The sequence below is a fragment of the Osmia lignaria genome, chromosome 14 (assembly GCF_051020975.1).
Source record: "Osmia lignaria lignaria isolate PbOS001 chromosome 14, iyOsmLign1, whole genome shotgun sequence".
NCBI classification, from domain to species: Eukaryota; Metazoa; Arthropoda; class Insecta; order Hymenoptera; family Megachilidae; genus Osmia; species Osmia lignaria.
In genome coordinates this window covers 4,390,904-4,405,278 of record NC_135045.1, presented here as the reverse complement: position 1 = coordinate 4,405,278, position 14,375 = coordinate 4,390,904, and the positions used below count along the sequence as shown (strand labels likewise).

Below are 14,375 nucleotides of genomic sequence, written 5' to 3'. Positions count from 1 at the left end.
ATATATGTACTTCGATATTCTCAAAATTACTTCTTTATTTGTTTTCATTATTACATTATGTACAAAGTATGTATTATTACAAAATCTTGTATTATAGTATGTCTGATTAACAGAAGTCTTCAACTTTAAATCTTCAGCTGGTTCGTTGAAAAAAATCTGAAATTTTTCGCTGCCCAGCTTTTTTCGTCGGCGAATCGTTTCGGTTACACGAAGACGTAGGATTTTCGCCTGATATTTTAATTGATTCGTGTGAACTATGCGAATCTGTAAATGTTACTACTGACGGCCAATTTTTATTTTCCGTTGATTCACTACAACTATTACCAGCCTGACAAGAAACAAGTTCTTGTTCTGCATCAAATAATTCAAGACCAGACAATCGACGTTCCTGATTTGTTTTCTGTACTGTATCACCTAAAATTTTCCACAATGATTGTTTCCTTTTTTTCTCTGTATTATCGTCGTCTTGGATTTGTTCCTTTTTGCTTGTGCTATCTTTATTCTGAACTGGTTCTTTTTCCGCGATATTTTTAACTTCTAAATATTCTTCCACTGGGATATCCGTTTTCTTTTTATTTGTGGCCTCTTCGTCAATATTACTCAACCATGTCTGTATATTTTCTTCTTCTGTATTTTGATACTTCTTAATATCCAAATGAACAGGTCGTTTTTCACCATTGGTAATGCTTTTATTTTTTTTTAAAACAACTTCCTTCGTTGTAGAAAACATTGTATGAACATTTTTATTTAAATTTTGAGACAGTGGTTTGATTTTACTTCGATTATATAAAAAACGATAAAAATCCAGATTTCCGGTCGGAGCAAATTCTTGATACTGCCTCAATAATGAAAAAATGAGACCTACAAAATCAATTTAATCAACATTTCCATAAATTTTAAATGTTTTAAAAATATTTAATTAAAAATCAATACCTATAGTTATCTCATGTTTTACAAAATGCATATACATCTCGGCAATTTCATCCCGTAAAGCTGTATCTCCAAAAGTAAAATAAACCATAGATCGACCTGTTACTGCTGTAGCCATTAACTGCAATAAAACTTTTAATTTCGGATTTCCCCGGAAGGCTCCGCATCCCCAGTTTCCGGTACCCACAGGGGGAAGATTATTTTTATTACCTTCACAACCAACAAATCCAACATATGCCTATAAAAAACAAAATTGTCAGATTCTAAGTAATTAAATCCGTATTCACATTTAACAATAGATTTTCAACCTTATTAAGTTCTCTTGTTATGTTACTTATATTGAACTGCGATTGTGGGTGGGTAAAATAAAGTGCATCGATAGCGACAATAGATGTTAGCCGCCTGCCGCTACTATCTCTAGGAGTTTCATCAACGAAATCTCCTATCCATTTAAAGCTACTACTGTAGCCCTTATATTTACTGTATCTTTCGACACCACACACAATCAATGCTTCGGTATCATCTAATTCTTCAGTAACCAGCATTGTCACCATTAATTCAGGACATATTACAAATCTTATCTCTTCTTGTACACATCCTAAACCAAGCACACCGCCGCCAACATATCTAAAATCATTTGAAATGATCAGAATTACAAGTAAAATCAATCTATTTCAGTACCGATTTCAAAAATGTAAATTACTTATTTGCAAAATCTACTTGAAGAAGTCCAGTCCCTTCTGCTTCAATAGTCCCTCTGCTTGTAATATGTAATGGTAATAGTTTTTGTACTTGATCGTCCCATTTTGGACAGTCTGATTTTGGAATATAACGCCGCTGAATTGTTACCATACCTTCTGGGGCTGCTCTATGGAAAAATTATAATAGAATTCAAATTCCATTTCTCCTGAAATTTTAACATACCCACCTTTGGATGTTACTCTTCTAAAATAATGAAATATACATTTCATTTTTTCCGTAACGGATTCACATTTATTCCATTTTTCCTGCTTATATGCTGAAAATAATCTATGTAAATGAAAACATTAATATATTAAATATTTGTCGTTCATTTTAAGCTTTAACTGCATGATAAAATACCTATTGAAATTGATGTACGGGTATCTTCCATATTCAGATTGTGGATTGGTCGAGTTACGTCTCGGAAATGTACAGAAAAATGCATTAGCTAGTAAAGAGGCTATTTGTAACTGGCTTAAGCTGATTGTTCCATTAGTGTGACGTTTCAAAAGAGGCACTGGACCAGTTATTAAAACAGGGAGTTGCAAAGCAAGCTGAACCATTTTTGGAAATAATACTTCAAAGAAAATATTTGCTTCTTCTTCGTCCACAACCTTTAATTTGAAATCCGTATATAATCGAAATATTCCTGAAATGTATATGAAGAAAAGCATGCAGACTTTAAAATACTACCTCAGAAAAGAAATGATGCAATGCAGTGAAATCCCAACGCTGTGCATACATGTGATTATAAGAAAGTATTGCACTTTCTAATTGTTGAGTTGAAACAAAATTTTGAAGCAATGCTTCCTGTATTATTTCCCACCTATTACGATAACGACGAGTTCCGTTCTAAAATATGAAATACAATGATATTGTATGTAGAATTTCATACAACAAATAAGATCAAACCATATAGATTATTACACACCTCATCTATTGGATATACACTATGTTTTGAATGTGGCATCCTTACATAATCTTGACTCCATTTGTCTACCTGATGCATAGGATATGGTTTAGGTGTTCCTCTTGCAGGTAATGGTAACTAGTTAAAAAAATTTTCCAATAAAAATTCACGTGTACATATTGAAAAGAATAGTTTAATCTAATTCTTACCGATACTAATACTGTATGAGTTGAAGATGGGCATATAGGTGGCAATTCTTGACAGTCATAGACACCTAAACCCTTACGAATCTCATCCATACTCATTCCTTTCCATTCAGGTACATCATCCGCAGGTTCAGGTTCATTAACATCAACAGACATTGAATTTGCTTTTCAAAATCAATTAAAAATAAATTTAGAAAAAAAATTAAGAAAAGATTATATATGCAGTATATACACAATATTAATTTTTCCGACTTCTTAATTATCAGAAGTAAATGTAACGTATCTTACAATCATCAGAATTTACGGGGTTATTTGTCAAGTTATCTATTACATCGCTGAAGATGTCTGGTGAAAGTGCTTCTTCATCAAATGACAATCCAGGATCTGACATACTTCTTTAACTAAGAGAATTATAAATAAATTATAGTAATGATGAAAAATAACGATAAATAATAAAATAATAAAATTCTTACGCAAAAAAATAAAATAATGTTAATTGCATAACATATCTCACAAGTAAGTTAATTATTAGTGCCAATAAGTTATTACAATACTGATAACTTCCCTCATTAATTCATCATAATTTTATTTCAGACATTTATCATCATTGAAAATATAATTACGTATACACTGGTATACACTTATTTGGCGCCATAATTCCTTACGACGCAAACATATTGTGGGAAAGTTAGGTATAACAATATACAAAAACAATCATTTTTAGCAAATAATATTTTCATGTCACTAATATAATCTTAAATTAAAGTATGATTAATTTTACAGCGTTCTAAACAATCAATAAACAATGCAAACAATGCAAAAATACGAGGAAACATATGAGTATACGAGCAGCTTATTGCGACCGACACTACATCCTCAATAAAATCACTAGGATAAGTGCGAAGAATATAATTATCCGCTTTGCGCTAAAGCAAGTCAGTCTGTCTTTGGACGTGGAAGAGGTGAGAGTGTTTATTTTTACATTTTATACTTAGTTTACAAATTAAAATGTTTTTTACAATCATTCGTAAAAAGTAGTCCAAAATTTACTGCTGCGCCCTCTATTAAAAAACGGCGGAAACTACTGTCGATCCTCCGACAGTCGATAAGTTGACAAATAGTTTTCACTGTTTTTGAACAGATGTCGCTACCAGTTACTTTACTGTCGGTAAATCGGTCGGTAAGTTGTTGAGTAGTTTCCGCAGTTTTTGTATAGATGGCGCAATGATCGATTTTTTAAAATTAGGTTACCGACCATTAATTTTTAAAAATGTTTAAACATTATGCAAAATTAATACTATGATAAGATAGCTTTTTTCGTACAGAATCCTCTCTGTTTCATAATTTTTGTTGCATCTCTTATACTTTCTTTATATTACAGGTTTTCCATGCAAAATTTATCGCGAATGTAAGTTTTAAAAATAGCATAATGTAACACCAGAAAGCCAATATAAGATATATAATATATTTAAGAAGTTTATTTTATAGCATGATAAAAAGATAACTGCGCTGGACCTTTCACCTTCCACAATGGATTGCATTAAAATGATCCATTAAAATCATGCAGTTTATCATTATATTCAACAATGTTTCATTCGCTTAAATCAGTAGCTTATCTACCACAGCACTGTACAGCATAATACGGTCCGTAAGTGATACAGACAAAATTAACTATCTTCTGTCAACAAAAACAGGTGTTATGCAATTTATTACATTAACAATATTAAAATATACAGAGTTAATTTTATGAAATAATAAAATTTATTTTTGAACGGTAATCGCTAAATTAGATAGGAACAGTTTCAGAAGCCTTGTTTCAAGTAGGTGAAATAAAAATAGTCTCAAATAGGCTCAGGTCGTTACGAATTATTTATTTAAGTATAATAATTTGTCTTATTCATAATTCGGATAAATAATTAAACGATGTTATCTGTCGATACTCTTGTTACTTCTGTGTGACTTTAAAAGTGGCCTATCGATGACATATCCTCGCTCATGTAACACATTTAAACAGATTATAATGTTTGTTACTTAATACCAGATAAAAGTACAGATGAAAGAATGCTTTATATAAAATATATTTGAAAAGTTTATAAAAGCATCAGACCCGTTAACTATTTACTTGCATGCATTTGTATTTAGAATACAAGTTACTATTTTGAAACTAACATATCTCCTGCTTCTTTTTCGTTCGAACCTATAACAATCTGTTTACTACTATTATTCGATAATCGTTATCGGAAACGAACGTGAGTCCAATTTTGCTTGTGTGTTGGTTTCGATAGTGAAGAAGGCAACAAGTGCGTAAGAAATAATAAAAAATAAAGGGGAGATTGATTAAAGGGGAGTTTGATATTGCCGCTCGGCCTGCGCGTAACTAAAATCAATGAGAGACACCGGCAAATGTGTCAGTGCGGTTCCACCAACGACGCATCGGAGCTGTGTTCTCTCTTGGGTGTCTTCGATTTTTCCCTTCATTTTGCACGAAAGTTGTGTTATCGCTCGATAAAAATCATGTAAGATTAGAAATCGAAATGCCAAGCCAGGAAGATATGGACCTTTGTACCGACAAGGTACTGTCCAAAGGAAGAATACTTCAAGAATTGACTAAAGCTGTCAAACTGGTGAGTGGCTGTCTGCATGAGCATAGGGACCGACGTATATCAAGGCCATACGTCATCTACATATCTATGTATATACAACATATGCATTCTTCTAAAGCAAATTTCAATATGCACATCGATCTAGTGATCCTTTCTTCCAACTCTGTGGATTATTCGGCAGTGTTCCATGATCGCGAGTCTTTCGACTTGAACAGTTTATCCTTCTCTTTTGTTTCGCGAGGAACAACTATTGACTTGAAATCCTTAACCATGACGGAACAGTTGAAATCGAAGCGGTAAATCGAACACGCAAATGCATTCAGTTGCGCGTTAGCCGTCAAATGGTTAGATGAGTTTATCTTCTTTCTTGTTCTTTAACGTTAACTCGTGTTCAAAAGGTACATGTGCTTCTCTGCCGTCATCAAGATTTCTTCTTTTACATTTACAACAATTTCCTCTGCGTTGTGATCCCTTGTTCGACGTGTTTGTCATTATCCCTTTGTCCTTATACCCCTCACTGAATTTATCACTCCATCTTCTGTTTTTTTGAAATTCCTACTAATTAATAAATCTTAAGTTTGTCACCTTACAAATTGCTTTGCATCTCTGTAAAATCGTCCAAGAAATTAGGTATTGATACATTTTTTTTTCTATTTCATTGTTGGTTTTTATTAGTTTTTTTTTTTCTTTTAATCAATAATATTTCTCTAAAATTTTATTGGTTTTAATTATTAAACGAAATGTTTTTAACTATTTTTGTTAGGTTTATGCTCAAAGTTTATATGGTACAGTAGTCTTAGACGGGGATTCATGGTTGGTCTACTGGTTAGATCGAGCTCTGCGTCATGGACTACGTGTAGAGAGGCATGGATATTGGGGTACTGCTCGTGAACTTAGTCATCAAGACACTGTTGTTGTGATTCATGCCCTTCAAAGTGTTTTAACTTCCATTGGAAAAGGTATACTGTTTAAATTAATATCTAAAGAAGATAATTCTAATATATACTTTTGTTTTTCAGGTAGAGCATGGCTGTACCATACTCTCAGCGAGGGTAGCTTCGAAAGCTACTTGGCCTGCTTATTAAGAGATACAAAAACATTAAAAAAACAGTACTTTCCTCATGCACTTGTTCGGGATGTGGATAAAACTAATCAGCTAGTTAATCTGCTCGCTGGACTAGAAAATGTCTCCTTTACATTGCAGCTGGTATGTGGAACTACATTATTTCATGATATTAAATGTTATATATATTTTGCAAATTTTCATAAATACTTATAGTATACTTATATGCATATTGTAATGAAGTGTTTTACAAAATATCAATATTCATATCATGTAATCAGAAGCCAGTTCTCTTTTTTTTGTTTTTCGTAGTCACGGTAAAAGTCACTGATAGTATCGATGTGTGGTCGTCGGCGTTTATATATGTTTTGTATCTTTTATTTTATTTCCCCCCTATGTTGATATTAATATCACCCCCTGGTTACAATTATCTGAGTAATAAATTATGTCTATCATTTAGTAAGAGTTGTATGTCTAGATGAATCTGTTTTTATGAATTTAAAGGGCAAAAAGTTATCATTTGTGTACATCTATTTTTCATTCATCGTGTATCAGCTTCTTTAATATGTTCATGGAAAATCCTATAAAAACAATTTTTCGTTGTTTATTCACCAAACAGTTACAAGCTATTTTCAATGCATTTATTACTTAGGATGTGACATATCTGGACACTTGCAATTACATGCCTCAAAGGCCTATGAGTGGAACCATATTATCATTAAATCTCAGATCATCAAGCGTCTCCTCAAGTTTAGCTTCTCCCGGCGACAGTGGAGTTGCCTTTGATAGTGATATGGATGTTGCAAATGAAACAGATGCTAGCAGTTATAAAGAGGTATATTTTTATGACGGAAATTATAATATAAAATAATATTCATCTTGTTCAAGCAAGAAATCTATTTCTACTTTTAGGAAGATTTTCATCTCGAAGATACCCGTAGATATCGAAATAATAGGTACAAAACAATGATAAATAATTGTATGGAGGACAATAAGAATTTCAGTTCTAGCGATTCCAGCGAAGATGGCAAAACCCCGACACAATCGCCTGGTGTAACAACTAAATTTCAAACCGTAATGGTGACTAAAAGCGACATAGCGAACCAAAACTTAACCAGAAAACTTGACGACAATGAGCTTAACTGTTCCAGTTTGGATACTTTAAAAGATTACGATTTTTACAGCAAAAGTCTGGATGAGTCAAAATTAGATAAGATAAATAACAAAAACGATAACGTGGTTAAAGAATTAAACAAAAGAAGTACTTATTACAGCGACGGTAGTTACAGTTTTAAAAGAAACATTGATCCTCGAAATTCGTACGTGATCAACAATGATACGAATCTCTTAGAACTTAGCATGACTATTTCCGATTGCGAGAACATAGAACCGCCGTACGGTATTTTGAACACTATCAATATGACCGATGCTAGTATTTTGTCGTCTTCCAGTTCGGAGGCAATAGTGCAACGTAGACAACGTAAGAAGAAACGTGGAGAAAGTAAAAAGCGTGTCAGCTTTCACGAAGATATTTTAAAGACTATGAAACTGGACGATGACGAAAGTTTTGCCGATTTTTCCATGAGTTTTTTAACGCCGAATTCGGTTCAAAAGAAAGACGCGCAAAAGGGTAGATACAGCTGGTGCGCCCACGGAGATTCCCCTTACGTTCAGAAAAGTGTTAACGCAAGGAACGCGCACTCGGATTATTATTCGTATTCCTCGTCGTCGAGTGTATTTGATAGCGACTGTGACAAAAAAGGGTCATTAAAAACGTGCGAGCAGTTACCATGTCAGAGCAATTGTAAATGCGCTTGCGGATTATCACTTTCAGAACGCGGTGTGCCCGAGGGTCAAGAGGATCCTGGCAAAGCATTGAGACCAAAAATGGAAATTGAATTGGAAGAAAACGAAGCGCAAGAAGCTTATATCGTTGAGAAACAGTACGGGAATATCGTTGAAGATCCTCCATCTAAAGTTGAGATGCCTTGTCCATCGAATTCAAAGAAGTATACTAGCTCTAGCGACTGGTCAGACGTAGATAGTACCACTACGTCAGAGGCGGACGAACGTAAAAATAGTAGGCATTTAGCTTCACCGTCGAAAAAGCGTAACATGACATCGATATTAACCGGAGAAAGTAGTAACAAATTATTGGCACCGCCTCTAAGACAGGCGCCATCTAAAACTTCCCTGTTGAGTAGATTCTTGAAATCCATTACAGAGAGAAAATTCGAAGTTAAGCAAGCTAAAAAACCTCAAAAGGCAAATCCTTTGTACATCAAAGGTGTAAAAGCAAGCTACGATTCGTTCAAAGATTTCAATGATAATCTTGATAGAGAAATACAAGAGAACGTAGCCGCAGAGAAGTTGGAATTCAGCGGTGAGAAAATCAGTTTAAAGTTACGTGAACTTTTTAAGAAACACATTTACAGGGACAAAACTGAAGAATTATATAAAGTCTACAAAGTAAGGAGTTCGTATATGACAAATGGAGAAAGCAAACCAATGATTGCTTTGTTAACAGACAAAACGTTGTATTTAACTGGTTCGAAGATAAACCACACTTACAGTAATCAATTCGTTATTCCTTATAACGAGTTAGATGTTATTATGGTAAGTTGTATTTGAAATCTTAATTGAATTTAATTATTAAATAGAATTACTCTTTGTAGGTTGGACCAAATGCACAAACAATATTGTTATCTAATGCTGATTACGAGATGCAATATCTATTTTCTACGGGATGTTCCCAGACTACTTCAGAATTAATTTCCCATCTGGAAATAGCCATGAGACGATCTCCGACGAAACCAAAACTTCCAGCAGTTAAAGAATTGAATTACGAGGATATGCATATTCTGAGGCATTCAATTCTTTGCGATACCGCAGTACATCCTGTACGTAAACATTTTGAATAAAGTGGTTTTAAATCCTTTATTTCTAATAATACTTTCGTTTCAACGAATTCAACATTTTAGGACGAAAAGATTGAACATTATAATCTTATTTATATGGAAGACGAATATATGTCACCTCCTAGTACACCGTGTGGTCCGACAAAAGAGGGTGATCTTATGTACAGACCGCATACTTATCAACAGCTTCATCCCAATGCTCCGACTAATCCATGGGAAGCTGGATACTTTGTCCTTAAAGGCGGTGTTGTTTATATGTTCACCGATGCAAATCAACGGTTGCCGAAACGAGCCATTCCATTAAAAGGCGGTCTCTGTCAGGGATGCCGAAGAATTCCAAATTCTCATCGTCCGCATACTTTTGAAATACTTTTAAAACCAAATAAAGCTTTTCAATTCGCTGCTCCGGACGAATATGTTGCTTCCGAATGGTTACAAAGTTTCGTTCAAAGTGCTTCTGGGTTGTTCGACGCTTCAAAGAAGAAGGAACCCTTACCGTGTAGCCTTATTACAACCACTCAACACTTAGTTGCCATGAAAGAAGTATTCCCGGGTAAACAACGGGGACAAACACTTTCTTGTGCCTCTGTAAAAGATCTCACAGCCTTTAGAGTACCTTTAACTCAGCAGTCTTGGTGTATACTAGTAAGTAGACGTACAAACTACGACATGCCATATTTCTATGATATCAGTCTCTTTTATCATCTTCTCGTTTGTAGGAGTTTGCATGTCGAGAAGTACACGAAAGTAGTGGCGATTGGGTTATATATTTTACTAATTATACCGAACTGTGTACCTTCAGAGAAATCTTGGAAACGTTGTGGGCTGATGCAAATTTGGTACGAAGCTTATTTAAAGAACGATTCTATATACGTTATTTACTGTCAAGCCATTTTCAATAATCTTTATTCTTTCAGGGGGAATTTCCAATGGTAACACTTCCACCAGACGATAAGCTTCATCGACGTTGTTCAGATGCCAGTAAAGAGCTTGAGCTTGCATGGCGATATTTATTACCTTCGGTAATTGACTAAATAGTAAGGTGTACCAATAACCAATAGATATGGTTAATCATCATCATAATCGCTACTATAAATACATAAAACAAATATTCGGCGAAACAATATACATAATATGCAATCCGGTGACACTGAATACATTACAGAAAGTTAACCATCCTGAAAATCAATACGTTATGTTCCTGGAGGGATTGGTGAATGCGAAAAATCATAATTTAGTGATATGTTATATCGATGTGCTAATTCAATAAAATGGTGCAATATCTTTTTAATATTATAAATCTTAAAGGAAAAAAAATTGACATTGATAATAATACGCAAAAATTGTAATATAACGATAAGTGTGAAAAAAAACACTATATCAGTTATATGGACGTCTATATATTCACACTTGTGAGAATTTATCTACGTTTGAAAATGCACTATTGATATTAAATTAGTTAGTTTTAAAAGCGATGCCGATAAATTGGCAGTTAAGCTTAGCGCAGCTTCGATGATAAAGGAATACTCTACAAATTGCTTTTAAAATAAGTGTATGACGTATAATTAACATTCCTAATAGTAACATTGATAATAATAGTAGTAATAATAACGATACAGCTTTCTAATTTTATTTTTAATAACTTTTTTTTCATGGATATATACATATACGGAATCGCGAGGTTTATTGTTTTAAAGTAGTCAATCTCATTTAGGGTCTTAATTATTGTTTTTAATTGTACAGGTATCAATGTTAATCATTAAATGTAATATAACGTTGATCTCAAGGTGCTTTTGTTTAATGACGATATTTTTAATCGACGAATTAATCTTTTATTTCTTTATTAAGAAACATTATAACGCGATGAATTCTGTTATTTAAAATGTTATTTTTTTTTTAAATTAACTACGTATTTCAAACTAGAAGAAAAATTCAGTTTACCAAAAAGGCACTATTTTTCACAAACACATTGATCTGTTATTTTTGAACTTCCAATTTTATGTTTTCGTATTTAAAGCCGTATATCTTTACGTTACCAAAACTACATAAAACGAATGCATTTTATAAATGTGAATAAAATGAAATCAATATATGCATCGTTTTATATAGGTACGAATAATTGTGATAAAACATTTTAATGATTAAGAATTACATTAACGAGACTTATTAATTTATGCAATTGTAATATGAAATTTGTGTCACACGATAAAAATTGATAATGTAATCGGTTTCGTATGTTAGCTTTTAGCGCATTTAGAGTCAAAATGTTACACTTTTTTACATGCTTTGTATAAGCATGTTTCTTAAATGTTACAGTCATGGAATTTTTGCACAATATCAACAGCGCCGTACATGACCATCAAACTTAACGGGAAGAGAGAAAGAAATATAAATAAAATTGTAACTAGTCAGGAGAATAAAAGTAAAAATATGTGTTGTTTTTTTCTCCTAAAAAAAACATATATGTGTTAATACATTTAAGTTTTTATTATACCTTAAATAAAACACAGTGATAGTTCGCAATTCAACTCTTTTTATTATTGTAAGTTCTGTACAAGCATACAGAGTACATATGCTGATAACATTGTATATACGTATAAGTATTTATTTGCACAAATATTTAGCTATAATAATTACATACAGTTATTAAATGCTATATAATATTTCCTGTATTTTGTCAACTGCTTCATAATCTATTTCTTATATACATTGAATTTGAAGGAATATTTAACGAATTTTGATAATTATAATTTAAACAAAAATAAATTGTACTATATTATTTAATTATTAGGTAAAGCTTAAAATTTTTAGAATTTTAATTTCTATTTCTTCTAGCAGTATAATATGAATTTACGTTTAACATGCAATTTGAGGGATATTTACTTTTTGTATTAAAGAACTTCCATAATTTTGGACATGAGTAATAAAAGGAATTATTTTAATCCTTAACAAAATGTCCATCAGACTTTCTCGATCGTTTTAATCTCTCAATATTTGCGAGTGGATACTTTTCTTTCACAGCGTCAATGTCAAGGTTTGGGAAAATTCGCATCAAAACGGCTACCTGATTATCTTGATGACTGAAATATAAAAAGAATTAAAAAACATTTTATATTAAATAACTGGAATAAAAAACTTTCTGTAAATATGTTTGAATAAAGTAAAAATGAGACGAACTTCCGCATTTTACGTTTCTGGTTCCATAGCTTCTCTCTGTATAGCCGTAAAAATTTTTGTACTGCGATTCCACCATAACCAAACTTATGGGTTTTATGCCACTTCGTATTTACAAATTTTGGTATAGGATATTGACGCATTTTGTACAAGTGACGAAGGCCTTGAGAAAGAAAAGTAAAATCAAAATACGAATTTCATCATGTAACTTTTGTACCTTAACACAATTATTAAAGGTATGATGTTTTACCAAGCGGGTTATATCGTAATTTTGTGGGACGTTCTCCACTTCTTCCAGTTTCAAGCATATGATATGCTTTGTTTCTTTCACGAACAACTGTCTCCAAGTTAACCATGCTATCTTCAACTTTATCAATTCTTTCTGGATTTGGAAAATATTTCCATTCTTGCTTGTATGCTTCTTCCATTGTTAGAAGCATATTACGTTCTTTTAATAATACAAACCTTAATATATATATTCTATTAGTGTTATTTAAATGTTATTATAGTTTGAAAAATAAATTATACTTTACCACAACTTATGAAGATCTTCATTGCTTTTTAATCTTAATTCATCCATTTCCCAGGAACGTCCTACTTGTACTTTATCCTCTCCCCAATTCTTCTTGTCATCAAAAAATTCCATTAAATCATTTCGTTTAGACGTAGAGTGAAAGAGAGCACAGCGAAAAGTTGGCACCCTAAATGTTTAAGAACATTTTTATGTAGCTGCATACAATGAAGTCTTACAATTTAAAATTAAATAATAACCTGAAATACTAAACACTGAATATCATAGTCGAATATAAATTTGATACATTATACAACTTTTATAAGTTATACAAACCTTCTGATGTATACAGGACTAGAAATTGGACTAACAATTGGAGATAAGGACAAAGTTGTAAATAATTTGGTTACATTATTTACTGTTTTTGAAACTTGTACAGCTTTGGTGAGGGCTGCCATTTTGTTAATGAACCAAAAACGAAACACCGGTTGCCGGCCAGTGACTACAGATATAAAAACACTGTTTAAATCCAATTGGCTCATTTGTAATTAGCAATTTTATTTCAATCATGATGTGAGCCGAAACTTTTTAGTAATTTTTTATAATAAACAGATTTTGTGATAACTGATAACTGTAATTGATTGGAAATCTTTTGTACTTTACAGATATATCATTTTCATTATTCGTGAGTGAATAATTTTTTAATTATTTACAAGTTTGTTTAATAATAAATAATTGTAGTGCGCATGCGCTACAGATCCGGTCGTACCCATCACTACCTCGAACAAGTGAGTTTCACGATTTGTTCGTTTTCCGTTCTTATATTTCGCTATTTGCTTCGGGTTCCCTGACACCCCAGTGGCATTATATCGGTATGCAGCGTCACCAGTATGTACCTCGGGGTCTCAGATACCCCGAAAGCCGGTGTCGGTAAGCAAAGAGTGTCGGCGGTGCTTTGGGGTTCCTGACACCCCAAGATGATATCATGTCGGTATGCAGAGATAGTCAATGGTGCTTCGGGGTTCCTAGCACCCCGATACAATATTATTGGTATGCAAAGGTAGTCGCCGGCATTCAGGGGTCCTTAATACCCCAGTATGATATCAGGTCGGTACGCAGAGGGCGACATTGACGCAGCGGGGTCCCTAACACCCCAGGATAATATCAGGTCCGTATGAAGAGGGCACAACCAGTATAATTATTTTCCAGAGTTTATTTAATTTGCTTCATTTATTTTACTTTTTCCAGTTATTTATATAATTTTACTCCTCATTATAGGCCAAGGCCATCTCAGTATCCCTTACATCCCTGCATTCCTT

General features: G+C 33.0%; 3 protein-coding genes and 1 long non-coding RNA gene across 4 annotated transcripts; 2 read left to right on the top strand and 2 right to left on the bottom strand.

Annotated features, from left to right (window-relative positions):
- Positions 1-32: 32 nt before the first annotated feature.
- Positions 33-3,182, bottom strand: LOC117607358 (poly(ADP-ribose) glycohydrolase). The gene is made up of 10 exons (XM_034330967.2): positions 3,076-3,182; positions 2,791-2,951; positions 2,603-2,719; positions 2,365-2,523; positions 2,032-2,285; positions 1,859-1,959; positions 1,634-1,793; positions 1,239-1,557; positions 934-1,168; positions 33-861 (listed from the first exon to the last, which is right to left on the bottom strand). The coding sequence occupies exons 1-10, from the start codon at positions 3,176-3,178 to the stop codon at positions 134-136; spliced, it is 2,337 nt and encodes a 778-aa protein (XP_034186858.1). The 5' UTR covers positions 3,179-3,182; the 3' UTR covers positions 33-133.
- Positions 3,183-3,617: 435 nt separating this feature from the next.
- LOC143306039 (uncharacterized) lies at positions 3,618-5,353 on the top strand. The gene is made up of 3 exons (XR_013063357.1): positions 3,618-3,749; positions 4,169-4,195; positions 4,276-5,353. It is a non-coding gene; the product is annotated as an uncharacterized LOC143306039 (long non-coding RNA).
- prd1 (pleckstrin homology domain-containing protein pruning defect 1) lies at positions 5,176-11,151 on the top strand. The gene is given in 10 exon segments (XM_034330965.2): positions 5,176-5,226; positions 5,229-5,411; positions 6,154-6,349; positions 6,410-6,597; positions 7,106-7,288; positions 7,366-9,069; positions 9,129-9,353; positions 9,435-10,016; positions 10,091-10,210; positions 10,289-11,151. Coding segments are annotated over 10 exon segments (3,534 nt in total). The 5' UTR covers positions 5,176-5,190; the 3' UTR covers positions 10,406-11,151.
- A 1,015-nt stretch (positions 11,152-12,166) lies between these two features.
- On the bottom strand, positions 12,167-13,608 carry mRpL47 (mitochondrial ribosomal protein L47). Its single transcript, XM_034330975.2, has 5 exons — positions 13,393-13,608; positions 13,079-13,246; positions 12,796-13,010; positions 12,549-12,708; positions 12,167-12,451 (listed from the first exon to the last, which is right to left on the bottom strand). The coding sequence occupies exons 1-5, from the start codon at positions 13,596-13,598 to the stop codon at positions 12,310-12,312; spliced, it is 891 nt and encodes a 296-aa protein (XP_034186866.2). The 5' UTR covers positions 13,599-13,608; the 3' UTR covers positions 12,167-12,309.
- Positions 13,609-14,375: the final 767 nt, after the last annotated feature.